Raw genomic sequence first — 20,296 nt, 5'->3', positions numbered from 1 at the left:
GCACCTCCTGTATAAGAGATGCAGGCCCCTGTTGAGATGTGCAGCTGCTCAACAGCATGTTTAGTTTAGGGCTGCTATCATGTAAATCAGCAGGCAGAATGAAATTTGAGTGCTGCCTGCAATGCAACAAATGGGTGAGAGTTTCTTGTGCATTGTCATCCCCACATCCATTCTCTAACTCACCGACACTGCAGTGCATTGCCTTCTTTTAAAATTTATTCATGGAATGTGGGCATCTCTGGCTAGGCCAGCATTTTGTTGCCCATCCCGAATTGCCATTGAAAAGGTGGCGATGAGCTGCCTTCCTGAACCGCTGTATATGTTGTAGGTACACCCACAGTGTTGTTAGGAAAGGAGTTCTAGGGTTTTGACCCAGCAGCTGTGAAGGAACGGCGATATATTTCCAAATAAGGATGGTGAGTAGTTTGGAGAGGACATTCTAGCTTGTGGTGTTCCCATGCGTCTGATGCCCTTGTCCTTCTAGATGGTAGTGGTTGTGGGTTTGGAAGGTGCTGTCTAAGGAGCCTTATTGAGTTTTTGCAGTGCATCTTGTAAATGGTGCATACTGCTGCCACTGTGCGTTGGTGGTGGGGGAAGTGAATGTTTGTGGATGGGGTTCCAATCAAGTGGGCTGCTTTGTCCTGAATGGTGTCAAGCTTCTTGAGTGTTGTTGGAGCTGCACTCATCCAGGCAAGGGGAGAGTGTTCTATCACACTCCTGACTTGTGCCTTGTAGATTGTGAACAGACTTTGGGGAGTCAGGAGGTGAGTTACTCGCCATAAGATTCCTAGCCTCTGACCTTCTCTTGTAGCCACAGTATTTATATGGCTAGTCCAGTTCAGTTTCTGTTTAATGGTAACCCCCAGGATGTTGATAGTGGGGGATTCAGCAATAGTAATACCATTGAATGTAAAGGAGCGATGGTTAGATTCTCTCTTGTTGGAGATGGTCATTGCCTGGCACTTGTGTGGCACGAATGTTATTCCCACCACCTCCCATGGTGGGCTCCCTTCAGTGGTAAGGGTAGCCCCAGCTGAAAGATCCCTCCCCCCAACTCCCCACCAATCTCCAGGGAGATTCCCCTCCCCACCACCAATTTCCAGGATCTGGCTGGCTGCCCAGGGTGAGCCCAACCCATTTCCCTGTGACCGCTAAACGGCCAGTAGTTCTTGGACTCTTTGCCTTTAAAAGCATGGAAGCTCTGACAGTGAGAAGTTCACTGCCTGATTGATATTTAATCCTGTTGAGGCATCTGAAAATGGCCGCGATGGGGTTTCTCCGGCTTTTCAGCCAGTGAACAAAAGAATGCACTTTTTGTTTTGTTTTTAATAAAGCCGTTAGCCTTTGATACCTTTTATTGCCAAAGTAAACCAAAGAAGTGAGCTGATATTGATAATGCTGGACTCCATCAATGTTAAAAATTAATGTTAATGAACAAATTGTACACTGTTAATATGCACAGCCCTGTAGTACACAAACTTTGTAATCTACAAAGAGTTACTATTACCTTGTCTTTAACACAAAAGACTGATTTGCCACTACAGTATGCATGATGCTCATTGTTTCCCTATAGTGAACAGAGTTTGCTACTCTCCTGCAACATGCACCCTGTGATTGCCTGCTGTCTGCCCTTCTTTCTGTTACTACTCTGTACCCTTCTAACTCCTCTTCAGCTGTGCTGAATTTCTGCTACTCCATTAGCAGCTTACCCCAATGTTTTCCCTCCCACGTTGTTCTCATGACCAATTTTTTAAATTATGCTTGCCTTTTCAGTCAGGCACAAGTGGATGATTTTCTTCTCTCTTGCATCAGAACTGTCATGAAGGATCTCTGCATATATTGGGCTGAATTTAATTCCCCCTGCAGGAGTGGGCTGGAAGTCGGGTGGGTAGGGCGAGAGGGCAGTAGAATCAGGAGGGAAGGCAGGAGGCAGAGTGCTTGTCGGCTTCCTGACTCCCCCTATTAAGCCAGGGGTGTGCTGGTCAAATACTGCCCTCCTGCCCGGAGGCCAATTGAGGCTCTTAAGTGGCTAATTAATAACATTTAAGGGCTTCATACCACCACTCACCCTGATTTTCCCTCTTTCCCTGACCCTCATTTCTCTGTCTCCCCGTCCAACGACACGCCACCCATTGCCCTCAACCCATAGTCTCCCATTCCAATTTTTTTCCTAGTATTTCTCTCTTCCCCAACACCCAATGCCGTCACTGACTCTGAGCAGCTACTTCAGCTTCTCATGATACTAGCTTGTAAGTCTATGTGAAAGATTTGCTGCTATGATAAGTTGTAATTGTGAATATATGACAAAATTCCATGATCTGCACTCCCTGTTGGAAATAGTACTTGCAAGGAGTGAGGGTTGGAAGGTGCTACAGGTGGGGAGAGATGTCGGATAACTTTCTGCCTTTTCTCACCTCTTGGCTGACTGCAATAAAATAGATGTATTTTAGAGGTGCGTTTTAACCCCCTTGAGTGCTGTGACTTTAAAGTACTGGTATGAACAGGCTTTCTTTTAAGTTTAAATCAAAAGAAAGGATAAATGTTTATTTCTCACAACAACGAAATGTAATTACAACAACACTCACTCCTCACATATACTAGATACACACACACGCGCGCACACACACACACACACACACACACACACACACATAGAGATGTAACATGAACTTACATTACTTGAAGGGTAAAAATAGGTCACTTCTAATCAAACCTCAAGATGGTAATTGAAACATTGCAGGACTAAAGGATCCCCTCATGATGCTTTGAAGAAAAATGAAGGTTGGAGGTTTCTGGTGATGAATTCACGCTGGTTTACCCCAAACAACAGCAAACTTGGGGCTTTTCAGTCGAAGTTGGTCAAACCATTTTAGTTAAGAACTATACTCCGGTAAAATGAACAAGCCTCAATTCTCTGCCTAAGGTGACTTTTGAACTAGGTCTGCCCTTATGATGGGTGAGAGATTGCTTCCCTCTAGTCTTTGTGTCTCAGACTGACCTGCCTTGGCCTATTCTTATGGATTAATAGGGTTCTTCTAGGTATTTTTTATCACAAGCCAGTTTCTGTCACGTGACACCAGTATCACTGTTTTTCCATTATCCACACAATGGGTTGACGGCTAAGCAATTCACCACACTATGGAGGGTGTTTTCTATCTTATCAACATTCCAGCTATGATTAGCCTCTGAAATGTCTTTATTTGAAATTCCATTTTCATGGGGCAAGCCAGTCTGGCAGCCATTGTCATTTTAAGTCTCTTCCATTGAAATGGTGAAGGATAGTCAATCAGCACCAGGGAAGGCCAATTTCATTTTAAGCAACTTTCTAGAGATATGTTCAGGCATGCCTGTCTTTACAGAAGCCACAAAAGAAGTCAGCTGACTCTCGAGTCCATTTTGTGAAGGTACTGTGTCCATATCCCATGTTGCTTTTTAAAAGTAAAGTGTCCATCTCTTTGTAAGCCTTATAGGCAAATGATGTGATCGTAACAAAGTTTGGACTTAGTGTTGCTACCCTATCTCTGATGTGTTACTTTTGAACATTGTTCCCCACTGATAGCATGAAATCATGGAATTTCCCCCTATAAAGAACACTTTAACAATTTGAGTGTTTTATCTGTATGAGGGTTGAAAAATGGTCTGGAATTTATTTTCACTTAACTTGGCTTAAAGCACTCTAAAACATTGACCTTCCAGGACCCAAAGCTCAGAGCTGCCAAGCTGCAGAAATTAATTTTCTTTGACATTTCTTGCAAGTCACAAAACTCTGAGGGAGATCCACCATTTTGTTCTTTACACATTAATTGTTATAGTGCACTAATTTACATCGAAAGGAAATTGAAATATCTCTGATGATGGTGCGCGATCATCATTGTGCTTTACTCAAGCAATCATTTATGCTCAAGTGCAAAAGGGGAAAATCTGTTGCAGTGTCATAAGAGTACACAGATGAGTGGACTGTCATATAATCAAAGGATAATATAGCACTGATCATCTGTCCTGTTTTTATTTCAGTGCATGATGTTGATTATATAAACAGTTCCAGAATTGTGTGTCACCAAAACATCTTTTGAAACTTAACCAATACATATACCATCAGGGCGACATTTGTTTTAAGTAAGTGCTATAATTATTATCAGTGTAGCTACTTGTAATCACTAGATGATAATCTGTCGAAGGTTACTTATGTGTGAGTAGCCACTTGTTTATATTGGATAGTTTCTTTCATGGAGGATGAACAACATTCAATGTAAACCCACAATGTAGCCTGTGCTAACGTCAGAGTGCAACTTTTTTGTTGTCCCCATAAGACAAAAGTATAAGCTGAATAAGCTCCTTCTGTACTGTGTCATTCTATGAAGATATTATAGGATTGTTGATTAGAAGAACAATTGATGCACACTAACAGAGATAAGCAACTCTGCAAACCCCAGGAATACAAACTCTGGGTAAGGAAATCTCAGTTACAAAAATTTGACAATGCATTTATCAATCTGGGTACTTCTACTGTTTAACAACAGAATTATAATGGCTTTCACGCAATTTATGTGCATAGCCCATATTGAGTTTGATGTATCAGGAATTTGCCAAATTGGATTTTACAGATTTGGCAAGATTTGAATTGATTATGCTGAACTCTGTTCTTCAACCTATATCAAGTTTTCACAATCTATAGGATCCGTGATTAAACAGGTTACACACTGTAGCAATAAATGTTAATTTTTTTTTCTAAATTAAAACTGAGATCAATGACTTGCATGTGAAGGATTAAAGCTATAAACACACATTCTGTCACATTGCAGAATAAGCCTAGTCAGAATAGCAAATGTGCAGCATTATCAATTGCAGTGTCACGTATTCTTGGATAATCCTCCCTTCACACAGAAAACAAGTAACTGAACTTAGTTGACCAAGCCAGCGGTGAAATAATGGCCTGGATTTTGTGGTCAGAAATCATTGACCTCGAAGATAGCAACCCACAAAGACCTATCAATCTCTGTGACATAGATTTCCCCTTTCCTGACATCATTTTGAATCTGGTGCCAATTCAAGGGGATCACCAGGCATCTGGCAACAGTGATGTTATCAAACAGGGTAAATGGCTAACCGTATTGAAGTATTCTCACAAACAAACCAAGAATTCACCGAATTGTTTACTTTAATTAAAATTTCATAGATGCAAAATAAATGTTTAGGACAATACACATGGAATTAAGGCAGAAGCTGAAATATCATAAATAAAAACATTTTTAAAATGTAAGTATTATGTAGATTTTATTATAATTGATAAATTTGACATTTCACAAATTTTCAGGGATAGCAAGGCTATTCAGCAGTAATTATGAAGTTAGCGCAACATTAAAAACTCAGTTGCATCTCATTTAACAAGGTGTAACCTTTTCAAGGGTTTTTACAGAGTAAATAATAGCATTAAAGGGCAAGTTTCTTCAATTCAGTGATTTCTTTTTAGGGACTTCATCAGCCAACCCTATGGGGAAGCATAGAATCAGTGATAGTAACATCTGAATTTCTGCATTTAACTGTGCATGTGCAGGCTCCAGAAATTGCTATCAGCTTCAGAGAAATAATGATGGTGAACGCTGACAGTTTCAGTGTCATTGCTGCTGCAAAATCCAGGCCAGTTATATTTGCCAACAATCAATTGCAGAATGGCATCAACAGAACTTGTTAATTCTCCTCATTGGAAATGATGGGCAGTATTTAATGCCCCCCAGTGGTGAGTTTGGTGTGTGGGAGAACTTAATTGGGCAGAAGGGTGGTAGGTAGGGAACCTTCCCACCTCTTTAAGTCCGTGGAAGGAATGCTCATGGTTGGCCTTACTGTCCTGTTGCCAATTGAGCAATCAATGCCCACTTAAGGGATTCATTCTGCTGCAGTTGGTATTCACCCAGAGGTGGGTTTGGACTTGCCATGCAGGAAGCCTAAAAAGCAAACTCTGTTAGGGTTACTTGGGGCTGCCGGGGGAGACCCTCATTCAAAGGCACTCAATGTTGATCGAGGGACCTGGCATCAGGAAGTGGGTGCCCGCTGAGAATCACTTCCCTCCCCATGAACACCACCATGCGACCCCCTCTCCCACCATCACTTAACTGTGGCTTGGGTCCCTCAGCGATCCGGAGCTTCAGCTGGGTACATTAGCAGCAGCAACCACCCCATCCCTGGTGGAACTGCCAAGCAATTACAGCTACCAGCCTCTGAATGACCAGTAGTTCTGTGGGCGAGGCTTCCAGTCCGGGATCCTTGTTCCCAGGGAAGGGCTGGTACTGCCCTGTTAACTGCCTGATTGGCACTTAATACAGTGGGTCTTCCCCAAAAGGGGCAATGCGGGACTTTGCAGCCGACAGCAAGACCCCTGTCGCCTACATTAAATCCCACCATTATTACTACTTTTAGACAGGGAATTGTGCTGTTCACACAGACATTTTGGTGTTATGAAAACTTGCTAGTTTTATTTTTTAAAACTTTTTATTTTGGAACTATAAACATTGGCAAATGTGATTGCCTTCATTCCCACACAGAATGTCATCATTACGCTATAGCCTCACTTCTAATCAGCAGATACTACTCTGATATAGAATAGCTCTTTAAGTATTTTGGATTTAATCATTTTTTATTTATTCTTTCACGGGATTTGGGCGTCACTGGCTCAGCCAGCATTTATTGCCCATCTCTAATCTTAATTGCATAAAGTAGCTCCATTTGTCTGGGGTGATAGAACTCTTTGTGGAATGATGGATTTTCTCATGTCTCTACATGTGTATTGGTTGTTAGTGATACTGTGCCTGAAAAGATTACATTAAGTAAGTTCATCTTACAGGCTATTATCAGAAGTGGCTTTAAGACCATTTGGCCTATGTAATTGCATGAGTTCCTGGGAAAGTCAAGGCCCAGTGCACAAATTTATAAATATGCACACATCTCAATTATTTAATTAACATCTTTAATATGTATATAATATATGTATATACATACATGGCAAGGGAATACACAATGAATGGTGGCACCCTAGGAAGTACAGAGGATGAGAGGGACCTAGGTGTACATATCCATAGATCCCTGAAGGCAGCAGCACAGCTAGATAAGGTAGTTAAGAAGGCATATGGGATACTTGCCTTTATTAGCCGAGGCATAGAATATAAGAGTAGGGAGGTTATGTTGGAGCTGTATAAAACGCTAGTTAGGTCACAGCTGGAGTACTGTGTGCAGTTCTGGTCGCCACACTATACGAAAGATGTGATGGCATTGGAGAGGGTGCAGAGGAGAGTCACCAGGATGTTGCCTGGGCTGGAGCGTTTCAGTTATGAAGAGAGATTGGATAGGCTTGGGTTGTTTTCCTTAGAGCAGAGAAGGCTGGGGGGGCAGGGAACCTGATAGAGGTCTACAAAATTATGAGGGGCATAGATAGGGTAGATAGGAAGAAATGTTTCCTCTTAGCGGAGGTGTCAATAACCAGAGGGCATAGATGTATAGTAAGGGACAGGAGATTTGGAGGGGATTTGAGGGAAAAAATTACGTCCAGAGGGCGGTTGGAATCTGGAACACACTGCCTGAGTGGGTGGTAGAGGCAGGAACCCTCACAACATTTAAGAAGTGTTTAGATGAGCACTTGAAATGCCATAGCATACAGGGCTATGGGCCAAATGCTGGAAAATAGGATTAGAATAGATAGGTGCCTAATGGCTGGCATGGACACGATGGGCCGAAGGGCCTGTTTCTGTGCTGTATAACTCTATGACTGTATGATTATACACACATTTTCAGCTAGAAATATACTTCCCAAGTGGTTTAAAATTTAAACGAATATGTGCCAAGCCATTGCTTTTTCCTAATTCTACTCAATTTCAAACATAAACTCATGTTTGGAAATCAAAATAAATTTTCAAATCTGGTAACATGCTACTTCAAACAAATATAAAGTAAATGTCATTTCATTAGTATCCATCTTTTCTGATAAAAATTAACACCTATTTCCCAAACTAAGTACAATTTCATTGAACGAGCCAAAGCTCTTCAACGTGTTTCACAATGAAGGAATCACTAGCTACTGATAATAGTCATCGTCTCTTAATTGTGTTTAAGTTTCTACTCGGATTTCAAAAATTCTGTGTCCATCTCCCTCCCATTTCCTCTGCATTCCAGCCTGATTCTCAATCATTGCATGCTTTGACCATACATTTCTGATATTCTTCTATTTCATTCTGTTGTCCAGCTCACATTAGGAAAGATAAGGTCCTCTCACTTATGCCACCCTACTCCCCAAGTTGACTCCAATAAATATCTAATTTTTAAAAAATCTTATTTATTGCTGTAAGCATAATCTGACATGCCAGTGTACTTATTGTCTCTTACCTGTTGAAGCAGTATTTTAAAATAAGGCGAACTTTGAATGGATGAGAAATGAATTGATCCCATAATCTGGGCTGAAGAGTTAATACATAACCTTACAAATAGTAGGAAGGTTTTAAGGGAGTTATTAAGGTAATACAAAATCCAATACATTCCCTTAAAGGCAAAGGCTCTGTTTGTGTAATTGAGAAACCTTGCTCAACAATTGAAGTAAGAGACACTCTTAAGCTTAAAGGCAACTTGTGGAGATGCAAGGATAAGTAGGAATCCAGAGAGCTGTAAAAAGCAACAAAGGGATATAAAGTAACTAACAAAAGAGGTATGAGGGCAAAAGCAAAATGTACATGGGATATCAAAACTAACAGCAACAGTTTTTTTATTAACAAATTGAGAGAGTAGCTACAGTGAATGTGGGTTTGTTAAAGATGGTGCTTACAAGACTATAGTGGATAATAAGAAAATGTCAAATTGTTAAATATGTGCTTTGTATATTTTTTCACTCGAGAAGAAGAGGGCATAATACCATTGGTATAAGGGGACATAACAACAAATCCAGGGATAGAACATATTGGTTTTAATAAAAGTACAAACAAATGGTAATGGAGAAACTAAGATGTAATATAGACAAATCTTCAGTACCTGATGCTTTTCACCTTGGATATTAAAAGAGATAGGTGACGGACTTTCAGGTGCATTAATCTTTATTCCCTAAAGCAATCTAGATCTAGGAATTGAAGTTGTAGTTCAATGTGCAGATGTATGATGACATTCACTTTGGATCTGAGACAGACAAGTCAGAATATTTTCTTAATGACAAGAATAGGAGCTATGAAAAAGCAAAGGTGTCCACATAAAAAAAAATCACAAAAAGCTAGTGTACTTGTACAACAAGTCATCAAAAAGCTAATGAAATGTTGGCCTTTTTCAAGGGGGGCTGGAACTCACTTTTGAGCTTATTAATTGTATTATGCTCTCTTCCTCCAGAGAGATCCTCCAAAGTTCCTCAGATCTTTTATCTGAAAAAAGATATATACTACTCATTTAACAAGTGATGTCTCAGTTGTACAGAGATCCCATCCGAAGTTCAATTTTGGGGATCAAATTTTCAGGAAAGATAAATTGACCTTGGAAGTTGTATAGCACAGATGATACGAGGGCTTAACCAGTTAAATTATTGGGCAGATTGCATAAACTTAAGACTTGTATTCCATTGAGTTTGGAAGGTGGAGGGATGATTTAAACAAAAATCACGATTCCATAGGGTGGATAAAAAGAAACTTTTCTCAAAGGATATAGAACAAAGCCTGTTAAATAAAATTAAGGTACAGATTAGCTGTTGTTGTCCACTGTCCGTCAATTCAAGGATGATGCAAATTCAGGTTTGCGAGCTTCTGCCATGCATCTTCATGTGAATGAGCACATTGACTTTCAACCCAGAGATCTTTGGGCACATGGGGCAGGTCGTCCCATGAGATAATGGGATCCAGAGTGGAGGATTTGCTTTATTTTCTTTCATTCTCTATCATCGCTCTGCTTCATCATTAAGATGTTAGAACCTGAAGCATGATGCAACTTGATAGACAAGTTGACATTATTCTGAACAATTGGGATCGAGCTCCTCCCAGTAATTAAGATCAATGCTGCACACTTCAAGAAGAGCTTCAGAGTATCTTTTAGGTGTTTTCTTTCTCCTCTTCTGGAATGTTGGCCACTTGAGAGTGAGAGAACAAGACTTGGTGGGGGAAGGCCAAGAAGGGCTGTGAGGTGGAAATCAGCCAAACTATATTGAATGGTAGAACAGGCTAGAAGAGTTGAATGGCCTACTCCTGTTGCCATGTTAACTAATATTTCCACAAATCACACAAAGTGTGGGTGGCGGCTGCACTGCAACAAATGGGTGCAGGTTAATTGCATGTTGTAATCCCCATGCCTGTATTGTAAACACCCAGTTTTTTTTGCCTTTTTTATAATTACAATTTCATTTTTAAATGAAATTTCAACAAGACCAGACAGTTTTAGATTGGAAGAATTCTTCCTGAAACTTATTTGACGGAATGTCTAACCCTCTGAAATTGCCGGTAGCATTTCAGTATAATTGCTGCAGTCTAAATAGAACCCATTGTTCCAGTTTACCAGCAATTATAGTTTCTTTATCCTGATTAATAAATCATTACCTTATGAAGAAATGTGCCACATCTATCCAGAATGGCCATTAAATGTGTCAAAAATGGGTCAAGAGCAAAGTGGCTGAAACAAAAGCAGAAACCTAATTTGAACAATAACCTACTATACACACAATGTTCAACCTTTTGTACTTGCAATGACATTAAAAATCAGAGAAAGCAGATGAATTGATGTTTAGGTCAGGAATTCCACATAATAAAAGTGAATGTAAAGTTGTTTCATCCACTAGAATTCTGCATTTTATGAGTGAATGCTTAAGCTAATTAGAGTAATCGGTAAAAGATTTGGGATATCAGAATTTATAAAAGCCATTGGGAAGTGGTTTAATCCAAAGGGATTTCACCTGGTGAAGTGAGTAAAAAATAGTTGGACTCTCTTTGATGTCCTCATTTTGAAGGTAAGTTTCCACTATTTCTTTTGTTTTACTTACTTTGCCTAAGGACATATGCACATAGCTTCTTCCTGGTTAGCACAGCTCCACACTAACTGCTGGAAACTGCATAACTCGCTCTCGCTTCAGTCAAGCACCTTATCACATGGTGAAGAGGGCACTCAGTTGAGAGCAATTTCCCACCATGCTGTTAACTCAACATTAATATAATTATACAGCTCTTCATTGAGGTTTTTTCCTCTCTGTAAGCACAAAGTTGAGAAAAGAAATCTTTTTATTAAAATCTTCCATCTCACTGAGCAGGTTTCAAGCCAATCCACATCCGACAATCTGCTCTGAAAACTTTGCTCCCATTTCGACAGCTGTGACAAATTCCATCACAGCAGCTGAGAGAATCCACAACATTCTAAAATAATTAATAATATTCTAAATAAATAACTCAGAACACTCTAAAAAAAAAGTTAATTTGCCCTCTTATAATGTTAACAAATCCTTTAAAAAAAATCCAATATGCAACTTGGCAAAAAATTAATTATTTCTCCCTTGGATCATATCCTATCTGTATACCAAGTTTTGCTGAAATCTGTCCATTAGTTTTTGAGATATATTGTTTACAGACTAACAAACAGCCAAAAAATTACCCCTGCCCACTTCAGTGGCGGAGGTAATCACAGGGGAGGTAGTGCTACCAATCCATTGTACACTATAGCAGTAACTCCAGAGCAATTAGTGCCTCCCCTCCAATACTTCTTTATAACATCCCACATGAAAACACAGTGCAAAAGTAGTCATGGAGCTATATGACACAGCTTCAACACCATAAGTAATCCTGACTGTGATGCAGCCCACCCATGACATCTCTTAAAATGATGGGTATCTTCCAGAATATAATGTAAAAACTGCACATTGTGATGAAGGCTGTGCTATAGCAGAGGGTATTCAAATGGGTGGTTATTCCATTTTGCAGATTTGAAATATTTAATTGAATGGTCAAACAAATAATGAAACACTAAATAAAACACTTTCCTGTCATGTCCACTACAAGTGCACCTATGTTTTGAGTGTGGGTAAGAGAAAAAATGTAAATTTAAAAATTAACCTGGGCCTTGGCCCTGATAGCATTCCACTGTAACTTCCAGTCACTATGCTGCTTCCTTGTGCATCCAGGAGGCATTGGCATGTAAATTTGAGGTGCAATTACTTCATTGTGACCTGCAACCAGATTTCTTCCTTTTCACTGATTGCAGGTTAGAGGTAGGCTGTGCCCATATAAAGTGGGCACTGGGACTTTGAAAGCTGCATCTAGGAAGTGCTCCACATTTGAAATGACAGTCTGAAACTTTAAGGACAGCTCAAGACTTCATTTCAGAAGAAAGCTTTGCGGCAACATTAGGGAAGCCATGGGTTGAATTTCCCTGGCACCTTGGAGATGGGGTTCGAGGTGGATGTGGGACAGGAAAATAAGGAGGAGCTTAGTGGTGATGGCTCCCCAATGCATTCCCCCAGGGTCTTTCCTGGGGCAGACTGAGTTGGCCGCCCATCTCTGGGGAGTGGGCTGCCAATTACAGCAACTGTGCATTATTTTACTGATGTCAGAACAGTCCACGTTGAGTGCGGAGGCTGCCATCTCCATCGGACCTGGAGACTCCATGCCCCAGTAATGGACCACAGAGCTGAAAGGCCACAAACTGGTCTGTCACCACTCCTGTTGAGGGGTTTTCCCTGCACCCTGATGACCCTACTAGCTTTGGGCCTTTTTGTTTGATGACCTTAATGCAGTAAACCAAGCATACCTTCATGTTGAGTCGCCATCATGCTTGCCTGTCTGTCTCAGCAGCACCCACGTTTTCCTTTGGATCGTCCAGCCTGATATTGCTGCAGGCCTGCTGATTTGGCCTACAGCCTTGGGAATCTGCCTGTCGTCCTTAATAGAATGGCAAGTGCAGAGGTGGATAATTAGGAGGCCACCCCTGTAAGCTCATACCAATGGGTGAGCTAACAAAATGGGCAGGCTCGAGACACCCATATGGGCCCAATGTTGGGATCTGGGTGCCTGCCGGAAAGTTCAGTCCAATATGTGTGTAAATTGCAGGCTTTACCTGAACAGCACTTAATAGACTTCTTCCTCTTTTGCCACAAAAGGATTTACATTTGGTATCCTCTTACATTTTGGTATATTTAAAGGACGAGCAGGAGGCTATTTTGAATGACAAGATGGCCAGACCTTACCATTTTGGCCACATCTACCTGCCAAAAAGAACTTTTCTGAATATTTCTTAGGAATAGTGCCTTTAATAGCTATGTTTCATGACGTAGGTGGTAAGGACGTTTTGCAACTTGCTGAAGGAAGAACTTTAGCCACATTCTAATATTCCTTGTGATTTTCAATGTGATTATTGCATTGAACTTCTGCATTGAAGACATTCCAAATTAGCACTGAAGATGCCTAAGATTAATCAGTCTCCAATGCATAGACAAAAGCAAATGACGGGACACTGTTCAAAATAGCTAATAATTATAAAGTTCTTCGTGGGGCCTATCCTTTTTTTCCATATGGCTATATTTCCAAAAGAGCATTGGGTAACAGATGACTTCCATGTTGTCCTTTAGGCACCTCCTGGCAATAGTGTGCCTTGTATGAATCAGAAGGATTATTACTCCATGAATCTGCAGCTGGTTTGTAACAATAATTACTGCATTTATGCAAGCGACTGGCAAAACCCATGCTGCACTGATATTAAATATTTTCCATTGGGATTCTCCCAATTGGCCAAATAGCCTGTTAACATGTTGTAATTTCTATGTCATTTATATTTAACTATTGAGAACACAATAGACATTGCCTGGAAAGGTCAGGTAGCTGCCAAAGACCCCAGATTATAGTGTTTTGCTACATCTTACATAACATTACACTAGAAATGGGATCCATCTGGAAAAGTTACGGCAGGAGGCCAAGAAAGAAATACATCAGTCGCTCAGAGGCAAAGGGAGTCCTGGAGGTAGCCCAAAAAGGCCGTATGGCCACTGCCAGAGAAATTCAGGAATCCTTGATTTGAGAAAACTTTGCATGAGCTAAACCACAAACCATGCCCGTCCACTCCATACCAATATCTTCCCTTTATCCTGTGATAACTATCAGGCTTCACACAGTATTAATAACATCTTTACCAAAAACATTTCCATCTTTTCTGATTTCTTGCTACTGTGGCTTCAACAAATTTTACTACACACTTCACAATTACTGTTTAGGAAGTAATTTATATTCCAGATATTCAGTGGCCTGAATTTTCCAGCCCCTCACGCCCGTGGGATCATCAAGGCTGGATAATGTAGGAAGTTCTTTTGTCAATACAAACTATCAACTAGAACATCAGCACCTAGTTCCTTTGGCCTCCACTGGGGTATACCAGATCAGATGTTTGCAGGGCCTTATTATTAAATAGGGTGAGTTTGTGGCTAGCCACTGAACTCTCCAGTTTAGACTGCTCCCTTCCATTGTATGCAGAGTACACTTACAAAACCAGAAACCGGGTTAGGGAAGGTGACAATACGTACATGAAATCTTCCTAATCCCATGTGTGAACGTGGACACTGTAAGGATTGCTAACTCGGACACTTTCAGGAGGTGATCGTTACAAGGCTAGCCTCCAGTTTGTCCTGGGGCTGCATGTACTAATTGAAGTTGGGATTGGACAAGGGAAATGGTGAAAAGTGCACAGAGGTCATGATGAACCATGGAAAGGCACAGAGCTTCACATTTAATGATTGGGCTACAGGTGAAAAATCATTCTTCTGTTATTTGGTGGAAATCCGAGAGAAGAATCCATGCTCCTGCCTACCTTGCCACTCCTGATGAGGTTGTTGAATTTCTCACAGCACTGTAGCCCAGTGCTCAGCACAGTTCTGCTGGCATTTATCATCTCTGCTACCTACAGTCATGCTTTCCACAGAACAGCCCCAGGTGTTTTACAGTTTATAATTTACAAACAACATGAGATTATCTCATCTCAGAGGATTTGGATAAACCATTAAAGTCCCTTGAATTCCAGTAGTTGCTCTCAACTATTTATTGTTCTTTATGCAACTTATTTATGGTACCCAGAATTAAAATTACCCCCCTCCCCAACTGTTGAGCTATTTGTAAAATATGTTAAATTGAGGCAAGTATTCAACTTATGTGAATTTGAACCTCCTCATAGAGCACATTTCATTGTTACAGATCAGACCATAGATACCCACATGCTGGAAACGTATGCCACTTGTTTCTGATTCATAAGATAGGCATGTGCACGGGACAAAAATTACTGCATGTACTCCTTTAATTTTGTTTTTAAGTCTGTAAGCAAATAATTTCATAATTCACAAAAAGTACATCATTGTGCAATGTCAAATTAGTGAAATAAGTCCATTCCAATTATCTTCGGCACATTGCCTTTGTGCTGGAAGTAGATCAGTTGTAATAACCAGGGGCAGAATTTTTCGTTTGATGTACGGGGGGCATGTCCGCACGTAAAATGACACGTGGTGACATCAGGTGAGCGCCCCGATGTCACCGCGATATTTCACTGGGCGGGCACACAACGAAGTCCGACGCATGCCTGCCATTAGGCCCTTTACTCTTCAATTAACACCAATTTTTCGGCGCCCGTGCGATCTTCGGGTTGACATATGGGTGCAACGGGCAGGCGGGTAGGAGACATTTCTATTAACCTCGTCCATGGGCGGGATAAGAGGGCTCAGTGGGGCCATAAATCTGGTCTGTGAAGTATTTATTGGAGAAAGTTTTTTAAACTTGCCTGTGTGATCTGCAGCACCTCAGATCAAATCCCAGCAGCTTTTTCTGGACTCTTAACCTTCAGGTCAGCACTTTACAGTGAGGAATCTTTTTCGGGCCTGTAGCTTTCAGCAAACCTTCCCTTAGACTTGGTATGGGATCTGACCTGTCCAATGGAGGCAGCTCCTCTGAGGATGAAGGGACGGCTAGAAGGAGGAGGAGGCCAGGAATGCACATTCAGCCTCCAGGGGAGCCACCTTTGGGAGTACAGGTGCAGGCACAAGGGGCGCAGGACCAAGAGGTAATCCAAGGTGGAAGGGGCCATAGAAAACGCCACTATCCTGCTGCCAGGGTATACAGGCGGCGAAGCAGTTACCTCAATATGTCTGAAGTGCAGTGCCGAAGGAGGCTTCGACTGTCAAGGGAGACAGTGAACTATATCTGTCAGATGATTGAGCCTGAGATCTCCCCTAACTGTGTAGGTGGACACCCCATGCCATTGGCTCTAAAGGTCACAACTACCCTCAACTTCTATGCATCTGGCTCCTTCCAGGGCTCGGTGGGTGATCTTTGCAGTGTCTCCCAATCAGCTGTCCACACTTGCGTCAAGCAGGTCACAGATGATCTGTTCAGGTGGGCATTGACCTTCATCCACTTCCGTTGGGACCAGGCAAGCCAGACACAGCGAGCCAGAGGCTTCGCGGCCATTGCTGGCTTCCCCGCGTCCAGGGTGCTATAGATTGTATACATGTGGCCTTCAAGGCGCCAGCAGGTGAGCGCCGTGCCTTCGTCAACAGGAAGGGCTTCCACTCCATGAACGTGCAGATAGTGTGTGATCACAGGATGCAGATTCTACAAATGTGTGCAAGGTACCCAGGCAGCTCCCACGACACCTACATCCTCAGACACTCCCAGGTGTTGGGCCTCTTCAGTGCTCTGGCCTGGCTGGATGGATGGCTGCTGGGTGACGAGGGTTACCCCCTCAGAAGGTGGCTCATGACGCCTCTCCGCCATCCAAGAACAGAAGCTGAGCAGCACTATAATAGGAGCCACGCCTCCACAACGGCTGTAATGGAGAGAGCCATAGGTCTTCTCAAGATGTGCTTCCGATGCCTGGACCGCTCAGGGGGCGCACTCCACTACCCCCCCCAGATCGTGTGTTGCTGATAGTAGTTTCATGCTGCATTCTACACAATCTTGCACTGGAAAGGGGGGACGCAGTGGACGATGAAGATGTCGACGCAATGGCTGCGGCTGCACACAATGAATCCAGCAGTGATTCCAAGGATGAGCATGCACAGGGAAATGCTGAGCGGGTAGACGCTGACCCGTACTACTCCATGGAGGCAGGGACACCTGGTATGCTTTAATCCAATGAACCTTCAGTTAGCACAACACAGATGGATCACCAGGACAAGCCTGGGCTGGTGCCTCGATCCTCGACACCTAAATGCAAAATCTGCCAGGTCATCAGCAGTAACTAAGGGCCTTGTACACAAAGACGAATGGCCAAATAAATACTCATGACACTTTTCTTAAACATACACATGCAGAAGAAATGAGCCACCCTCAGCCATGGTCACACATCTGGCATTTAATGTGTGAATCATAAGTTCTCACAATTATTAAACAATAGTATAAACAATCCAAAATAAATCAGAAGGACCTAATCTCGGGCCAACAGAAAAGCACCAGTGAAAAACCCGTGGTGTGCCTTATGTTTTCGTTTCCGGGTGCTACGTCTTGATGCTGCCCCCATCGCTTGGAGTGACATCTGAGACACTCTGCTGTCCTGTTGGCCTTGATGACCTTGGCGGCCGTCCTCTGGCCCGTGGAGCCTGTGCTGGCCCCGCCTGGGAGTGAGCTGCCAGTTCCACAGCTGGCATCTCCCCAGTCATCTCAACCTAGCCGGATGATACGGTCACTGGGAGAGGGGTGGAGGAGCTGGTGCCCTCAACCAGAGCGCCCTGAGAGGAGCCCACAGAGATGACAGGCAGCAACTGCGCCAACGTGAGGTCGCCTCAGACCTCCCTGCTCACCGTGGATGGATGTGCAATGAGCTGGGAAGCTTGATGCCCACACCATCTCCCACACTGGTACTGACCAGCTGAGGTCATTGCTGATATGAGAGCTTGCTGGTCAGAGCGCATCCCCAGGAAGCCCTGGCGGGTCTCCTGGAGTAGGCTCTCCACGAGAGTCGCCGCTCTCTCCATGGAGGATGCATGGCGCTCGGACATGTGACCGTGACCGTATCATCCGGTTAGAGGCATAGACTATTTTCTAAATGGGGAGAGAATTCAGAAATCTGGAGTGCAAAGGGACTTGGGAGTCCTAGTCCAGGATTCTCTTAAGGTTAACTTGCAAGTTGAGTCGGTAGTTAGGAAGGCAAATGCAATGTTGGCATTTATTTTGAGAGGACTAGAATATAAAAGCAGGGATGTGCTGCTGAGGCTTTATAAGGCTCTGGTCAGACCACATTTAGAATATTGTGAGCAATTTTGGGCCCCGTATCTCAGGAAGGATGTGCTAGCCCTGGAAAGGGTCCAGAGGAAGTTCACGAGAATGATCCCAGGAATGAAAGGCTTAACATATGAGGAACTTTTGAGGACTCTGGGTCTATACTCGATGGAGTTTAGAAGGATGAGGGGGGATCTGATTGAAACTTACAGAATACTGAAAGGCCTGGATAGAGTGGACTTGGGGAAGATGTTTCCATTAGTAGGAGAGACTAGGACCCGAGGGCACAGCCTCAGAGTGAAGGGAAGACCTTTTAGAACAGAGATGAGAAGAAACTTCTTTAGCCAGAGAGTGGTGAATCTATGGAATTCATTGCCACAGAAGGCTGTGGAGGCCAGGTCATTGAGTGTATTTAAGACCGAGATAGATAATTTCTTGATTGGTAAGGGGATCAAGGTTACAGGGAGAAGGCGGGAGAATGGGGTTGAGAAACTTATCAGCCATGATTGAATGACGGAGCAGACTCGATGGGCCAAATGGCCTAATTTCTGCTCCTATGTCTTATGGTCTTATGTGGCTCATTGCTTCGGTGATTGTCCGCGTAGAATCCTCCACCACGGAGACCAAGCCAAGCATAGCCTCATGTATCTCACCCAGATGCTCCCACACAACTGGCCACATTTCCTGCCCCTGCTGCGTCGGACGACTCCAGAGGCACATCAGGCACTGACTGAGCATGTACCTGGTCCCCTGCAGCCCTCCGACTGCTGGCGCCATGGGCACTTTCTGTCTCTGCCAGCTCCTCCAGCGACTGTGAAGTGGTTTCACCACTATACCCCGGGACATTAGCTGATGTTCGAATTCCCACTGAGATGCTAGTATCTGCGTTGGTGCCTGCCTCGCATAGATGTTGTGACGCTGGTGAGACTTCAGGGCCCTCAGGTGTGAGAGGGGGCATCTGCTGCTCCTCTTCCCGGCCGTGCTCTGATGATGCTGAAAGGAAGAACAAGGACAGTGGATCAGTTAGCGTGCACACCCTGACGAACTTCATGCCTGTCCCCCCAGCTCATTAGGCACTCAACCTTTCAGAACCAATGGCCCATTGTTGCAACAATAACTAATTTTTAACTATCTTTAGTGCTATGACTGTTGGGAGGACAATGCGGACCTCACTGTTGGCCTTAAATACCTGGCTGTGCCACCCTAGCCTCACCGACACCAGTAGACCTGAGTGCATGGTGCCTCTCCAGCTCAAGGGCCTCCTGCTCGAAACGGCTTATAATGGGGAGCTGTGCCTGGCCGCCTCCAGGCCTCGCACGCTCGGGTGCATTATGAGCATTCTTCTCCTGAAAAAGAGAGAAGACCGTTCATTAGGGCAAATTGCACATGGACTCTGCTCGCGCACGCCACACCCCAACCAGAGTGGGGCATATCAGGCCTCCAGTGCCTCCTCTCCCTGCTGCTGCTGATCACTCAGACCAAGATGCTAGGCCTGCTCCCCACCCCCTTGGACATATGCTGCGTACATCACATTAGGAACCACACAGTATTTCCTCCCTTAGCAAGGGGGCGCAACCACGTGCAGCATAGAGGGCAGCAGATGGTTCTTTGCCACGACATCTTGAGGCTCCCCTTCCACCATCTCATCACCCTGAATAGGACATGTCCTGGAGTTCTGAGTATGCGCCTAGCTGCAGTTCCTCCAGGTTGCCCCCAAACTAGTCACATGCGACTAAGAACAACACATGGTGCGGGGGAGAACTCATCTCCTCATGACCCACTCAGGCTGACCTCAGCATGGGCACTATCTGCTTGGCCACCCAGCAAAGGAAAAATGCCTTAAATGATTCAATGCTGTCACAACAGTAAAACCTTGGCGGTGGTGGTGGGGGGCCTCAGAGGGTAAAGCTACCTGCTGGGTTAAATGCCCAATGCCAGGATGGTACTCACCCTGCCAGAGTGCAACAAATCATTGAAGCACTTGCAGCCGCCGTCGTCCTCATCGTCGTCGTCCTCCTCCTCCTCCTCCTCCTCCTCCCTCCTCCCTCCCCCTTCCTCCCCCTTCCTTCTCCTCCCCCTTCCTCCACCCACCATGCTGGGGGACCAACACCTCCTGCCGTGCT

The 20,296-nt window shown here is 43.6% G+C and overlaps 1 protein-coding gene across 7 annotated transcripts in view; it reads left to right on the top strand.

The window, feature by feature from the left end:
- erc1b (ELKS/RAB6-interacting/CAST family member 1b) overlaps positions 1 to 20,296 on the top strand; it is a 1,197,549-nt gene that overhangs the window by 699,390 nt on the left and 477,863 nt on the right. Inside the window, exon 16 of one of the 7 annotated variants that reach the window (XM_078568273.1) lies at positions 14,719 to 14,845. The exons of the other annotated variants lie outside the window; for them this stretch is intronic. Within the exon in view, the coding sequence (XP_078424399.1) occupies positions 14,719 to 14,722 (4 nt within the window). The 3' untranslated portion in view covers positions 14,723 to 14,845. Of the gene's footprint in view, positions 1 to 14,718; positions 14,846 to 20,296 lie in introns of those variants that run through there. 7 annotated transcript variants of the gene reach the window in all.

Source organism: Cetorhinus maximus, chromosome 22, assembly GCF_964194155.1.
Source record: "Cetorhinus maximus chromosome 22, sCetMax3.hap1.1, whole genome shotgun sequence".
NCBI lineage: Eukaryota > Metazoa > Chordata > Chondrichthyes > Lamniformes > Cetorhinidae > Cetorhinus > Cetorhinus maximus.
The sequence above is the reverse complement of the archived record's forward strand: the minus strand, read 5'-3'. Positions and strand labels throughout refer to the sequence as shown.